The sequence below is a fragment of the Amphimedon queenslandica genome, unplaced genomic scaffold (genome assembly GCF_000090795.2).
Source record: "Amphimedon queenslandica unplaced genomic scaffold, v1.1 AMPQUscaffold_11710, whole genome shotgun sequence".
NCBI lineage: Eukaryota > Metazoa > Porifera > Demospongiae > Haplosclerida > Niphatidae > Amphimedon > Amphimedon queenslandica.
Window position 1 is genome coordinate 1 of NW_003548048.1, and position 6,276 is coordinate 6,276.

The 6,276-nt window shown below is 34.8% G+C and overlaps 1 protein-coding gene across 1 annotated transcript in view; it reads left to right on the forward strand.

The window, feature by feature from the left end:
- Positions 1 to 5,459: 5,459 nt before the first annotated feature.
- LOC109589003 (uncharacterized) overlaps positions 5,460 to 6,276 on the forward strand; it is a 4,592-nt gene continuing 3,775 nt past the window's right edge. Inside the window, exons 1-2 of the mRNA XM_020005125.1 lie at positions 5,460 to 5,527; positions 5,946 to 6,085. Of these exons, the coding sequence (XP_019860684.1) occupies positions 5,961 to 6,085 (125 nt within the window). The 5' untranslated portion in view covers positions 5,460 to 5,527; positions 5,946 to 5,960. The remainder of the gene's footprint in view (positions 5,528 to 5,945; positions 6,086 to 6,276) is intronic.

Consider the following 6,276-nt stretch of genomic DNA (forward strand, 5'->3'; position numbering starts at 1 on the left):
TATTTCCTCATAAAATGCAATAAAGATAATAAGGACTGATCCTTCAATAAACACACACCACCAGAAAGAAGGGACTATGAGTGTCATCAATAGGATACTGTGTTTGAGGAACATACCGTATTTCCTCATGGAAACACCTACTCCCAATAAATGCCCGTACCTGTATAAACGCCTAGAGACAGCATAAATCATTGACAATAAATGCCCATGCTTGTTTAGATGCCTATGCCACACCCACTTTCCCCACGTGGTTACTGGCACACACTACAGGCAACATAGCAGTTGTAGCTGAGAAGGAAGCTCATAGAAGAAGACTCCTCGGCAATGAATTTAAATGTCTATCCTCATATAAACACTTACTTCATTTAAACACCCAGCAAACGGGTCTCTATAAGAATAAATGCCTAGGTGCTTCCATGAGGAAATAGGGTAATTACACAATATTAATATAATAAACTGATTTATAACTAAACTGCAGGTACTTTTACATTATACAAGTCATACTAATACACTAGTCACTACATCATACACTTACTAAATTAGGATTACTCCAGTTGATATCTGCCCCATTAGAGAGGGCAGTGCTCATTCCTTCTATATTTCCATCTTGAGCAGCACCCCACAACTGTCGGTCCTACAGTATTAACAAGTGAATGAGTGTATTATTAACAGTTATTATAATAGTAATATCAATCACTCCTATGTCTCATTATCACATAATCTCATTCAAACACAAAATCCACAGAATATGTAACCAGTGACAATAACCGACCATAAACAACACATAAACAATACATGTACATATAAAAACAACTTTTAATGTAAAAATTCACAAACAACTGAGCCATTCATTAACATGTACTTGTATAACATATGAGAGTATTTTTGACGCTGAAGAAATTTATTGAAGAAATTTTGAAGAAATTCTCAACCAATTAAATTTTGGCAACTTCATTAACTCCGAACATGTGGCAGCTAATAATTGACAATAATTTGTGAGTTTCAATTTGGAGTATTCTTGTAATTTAAGGACTTGAGACAAATTGAATCCCTCACCAATAAATCCTGCAATACAGTACAAGTACATTGTACATGTATATCCTTATAAGGAAAGAGAGTGTCCCTCCCTCTACAAAGAGTGTGTCTGGTGTATTAGTATACATTGAATCATTGAGTATCTATGACTGGACACATAAGTAGGACTAGGACTAGGGTAGTAGGAGGAGGAACACCTAGTGACAATATTACATAAATACCCAGTGGAAGAGATACAAACTACTACACTACTAGATGAGGGTCCCATTACTGACATTGTTATGATAACACATTATACTATCTACAATACACTGGACTAATGTTTACTGGTATTCCTAATTTAGTGGATTTCATGCATCATCTAACACAATTTGTAAATAATTAAATTCCAGGAAATTCAATTATGCTGAGTATAATTAATCCTGGCCCAAAATGGAGGCTTTAATCTTCATAAAACCGTACACGCCAAATACGTATACGCTTGCGAAATCAAAATAAGCCAAATAGCATCCTGATTGCATAGTAGTTGTGGTAATTGCATTAAAATCATGAAATTTATATTCACAAATACAAAAATGCACCCAAAACTACAAAATTTTATACCCACAAATTACAGTACCGCTCAGCTATAAGTTTTCGTTTACACGAGTAATCTCCAGCATTACCTGCGTTCCACACTGGTGCAATAACTACACGAGTGCACCACAACACGAGATAAGTACATGATGTAAATGATAAATACACTATACAGGTGCACCTTCACTAGTGCAGCTTGGATACATAGCCAAGCTGCACCCGTGTCGTGTACAGAATAAGTAAACTTATAGCTGAGCGGTACTGTATATGGTGCATCTTGATGGTACACATGAGGTTATTCAATGTCAGCTAAACTTTTCATTATTTTTATTTAAAATTAAAAATTACCAAAAATGTAAAAATATGATGGAAAAAAATTTGTGAATAGTATGCAAAATGCACCATGTGGCAAAAAATGCAAATTTTTGTAAATTTTAATTTAGCAACAGAGCATGCAAAAACACAAAAGTTAGGAAAACATTTACCAAAAAAATAAACTTGTTTTATGGAGTGATAATAATGACATTAAACCATTCAATAATAAACTTCACAAGACCAATAAACCCCAGTCTATGGTATACTGTAATGTCTTAAGGTACATGTACATGTACATGGAGTTGGTTGATACCGTATAGTAGGAAATTTTTGCTGCCAAATACATTTGTGTACTTTCACTGTCTTTCCAAGCTGGCTTTAGAAGATATTTTTATTGATTTTATTTTCGTTTTGCCTTGTTAATCTATCATAAATTATTCACTGTCACGCCCACTTAATTTATGCCACATGTATGGTTTAAGATGAAGAATTAGTCAGGAAGTCCATGGTTTGTGATTACCAAAATTATATGGCATTAGGAGCCCATCAGTTGGAGAAGAACTGCTTTGAAGTTGATGTGTTGAGCCTGATAATGCCACAGATTGCTAAGCCATGGCTATACAGTAATTGAAATCATAAACACTGTTCAGTGACTCCACCCTTCCCTCTAAGGAATATATGAATATCATTATAATATCAATGAATTATTATTACCACACACAATACTCTACACTGGGATACTTCATTGGATTATTTTTATTTCATTTTAGATTAGCTTTGTTTAGTTTAAGTTCTGAGCTGTCATTTTGTACATGTAACATTGAGGAATGACTTTTCTCATTTGGAGAATATTCATTCCACAAGGAATGAGAATGAAAAGAACTACATGAAACTCTGCCTGATATACAGTAACACTAGCTCTGGTAACACACTGTATGCTATCATAAGGTACAAGAGGAAATATTAACTCTACATGTATTACTGGAAGCAATGATACATGTCACACCATGTACAGCACTGGTCAGTGGACAAACCTATGATACCTGAACTAGAGTAACTCGTTTGGTGAATGCAATAAAAACATGATAATACATCACTGTACATGTAGCTAAGCCCCAACATGAAGTTTTGAATATACACAAGTTACGTTTGCCTGAGATTGTGGTAACATTTGAGCATGAATGATATTAGTTTACAACTAGTACAAGTACAAATGTATGTGTCTATGGAAACAGTCAACCATATGCAAACTATAGAAACTCAAACTCAACTTAAACACAAATCATGTCAACTTATTGCTGGCCAGTCCTGTATGTTTAGGGTAACTTATACAATAAAGGTGGGACTCCTCCCTTTCCCTCTATCCCCCTGACCTTATACCATCCCCACAAGTGATAATAACATGCCGGTAATTTTTGTGGGTCCTACACGTATTTCGCGAAATCTCCTAAAATTTCATTTCTCGGATTTAAATTTTATGAATTCTACCACGTGTCATGCAGGTACTGTATTAAATTGATTTTTGAGGATTTTATTCAGAAGGGAATCCGCAAAATTTTCAACCCACAAAAATTACTGGCTATACGGCAGTGTATAGTGGGTTTATATAAAGGAGAGACAGTATACTGAGGGTATGATCCCGCTCCAGATCAAACACTAATCAACAGTACACATTACATTATCTTCACTAACACACAATATACTCTACAATACATTAATCATATCCTCTACTGATAGTTCACATACTTACTGGAGTTAAACCAGTAGACATGGTTAGTGCAGTATTAAGAAGTTTATTGAAAAGTGAGAAAACAAAACAGTTAGCCTAGCAGGAGCAGGAGCAGGAGCAGCAGCTTGATCACAGTGCGTCTTTCTAAATGTGATAGGGCGTGTCTAACAATAATCATATAGGGGCGCGTCTATCCAAACCACGTGGACACACGTGTCCTAAGTGTCATTCAGACATTCACTATTGAAACACACATTGACAGAGTTTGACGAGGGAACTGGTACCTTTCCTTATTTCATAGTCCTTCTCTACGGGATATTCCTACTAGTTATAACTTACTTCATTTGGCCCAAGAGCAAGAAAAGTGAATTGAATTAGTACTGTATTGTGGGCTTTAATTAGAACATTAATGTTATTGTTAGCAGATGACAGAAGGAGTGAGTGCCAGTGTGAGCCATGTTGTCAGAAAAGAAATAAAGTGGAGAAGAGACGGACTATAGATAAACTATTTAAAATGATACAGTAAATAATAATGATGTCATTTATATCAATTACCGTATAGCAAAAAATTGTGTGGCCCAAAAGTTGCGTGGATTTTGCTCTTTTCAAAATTCACAGACAATAAAATCTGCAAAATATGATTCAATATGGGTTCAAAATAGCTGAAAAGTAGAAAACTGCAAAAAATAAAGTGACAAAATTAATTTTTTGAAATGATTTGTGAAATTATGGGCCACGAAAATTTTCCACTATATGACATTGCATTAGTATGGGTCATGTACAGTAATGATTGTCTAAAATTATCAGTTAGTCTCTTGTTTGTTAGTTATTTAGTATTATTGGTGTGCTGGTTGTTCTTATTTTGGTTGATTTATTGGGCAGTGACACAAGAACCAGTTGGTGAATCTGAAGAATGGGATCCATTTAAAATACTAGGGATTGACAGGGTATGCAGTATCATAATATCCAGCTGTCTTTAATGTATCAGTTCTTTAGTGAGCTACTGTGTCCCAGATCAAGAAGCAGTACAGGCTATTAAGTATGACCCTTCATCCTGATAAAGGAGAGGACCCTGAGGTATTCACTAAAATAGCTAAAGCTTATGAAGAGTAAGTCCCTCCATAAAGAGACTATCATGATATGCGTACATGTATATATAAAAGCAGTTAATACAGTAACCAGTGTATATACATGTAATTGTTTGATGTAGTTTGACTCAAGAGGAGGCTAGGGAGAATTTGGAGAAGTATGGTAACCCTGATGGACCAAGAGCTGCTTCATTTGGTATAGCACGGCCCTCTTGGATTATTGATAAGAATAACTCATTCTGGGTAGGTGTGGTCACTTTAATTACTAGTTATTAATAGTTATTAATAGGTTCTAGGTGCATATGGGTTGGTATTTATTATCGGACTCCTTATCATTGTTGTAAGGTATCATTAATGTTGTCATGGTTACGGTTATGCCCTACCCCTCAGAGTAGTTGGTGGTATAAATCAGTGAAGTATGGTAGCACTAATATATTGATACAGACTAGTAAACTGTACTCCCACCTGCTGTCCAGAGCCAAGACAATGCCTGTACTAAGTGAGAATGAATTAATAAATGATAATGACACATGTACTGGTACACAGGAGTGCTGATGATCCTAGCTACAGCAGTTGAGTTCTCTCCCAGTAATCAGGACGGAGTGAAGAACAGACCCAGTGATGATATGTAATTGAATGAACTGGTCAAGAAACTAGAACACACCATGAGAGTGGATACCAGAGAGCAACCGTTCTAGCTGTCAGACCTACGTAGCTAAAGCAAGACTGCTTGTACACGCCTAGTTTGAGTGAATACCATTACAAGGCCCTGGACTGAAACAAGGTACAAATGTCATGAATGTAATTTTAGATTTCTTATGAATTTTTGAAGTTGCTCAAAAATTGGGTCAAAGTCCCTGTACTATCAGGGGTGTTGGCCAAATTTCGCCAAAAATGTCAAGTAGAAAATTCTCAATTTTTATAACATTTTCCAATGCACATACATGACTTATGTTGTGTATAAAGTCTGAGCTGATTCCAATCAAGATTTGATTTTTATGAATTTTTTTAATTGCTCTAAAGCCATTGCTTGCTGTGAAAAAATTTTAAATATAGCCAAACACCCAAATGGATCTAAAATGCTAAATTAATGCACACAATTAAAAGTGAACTTGAGGCATTTTTATTCATTTTATTTTTTTGTAATAATTGTGTACCTTATTGTATTGATAATATTGTATCCTCTTCTCTCTCTCCTATAGTTGAGTTATGCTGATATGATGAAGAGAGTTGATCCGTTACGTAAAGAATTGAAAGATTTGGAAACCAAAGCTGAGGACACTCGTCAAAAAGGAGAAGAAATAACAAAAATAATAGCAGAACTTGAAGCCTCTATAGCAAAGTAAAGAACAAAACAAAATACATTAAAAGTGAAACTTATATTTTTAATTTTATTTCTTTACTTAGATATAAAGAAGAATATGCAATGGTTATATCTGATGCTAGTGTTATTAAGAATGATTTATCAACTGTTGAGAAAAAGGTAAAGTATTTTAATAATTAAAGATACATTAATTATCTTTTATTAATAAT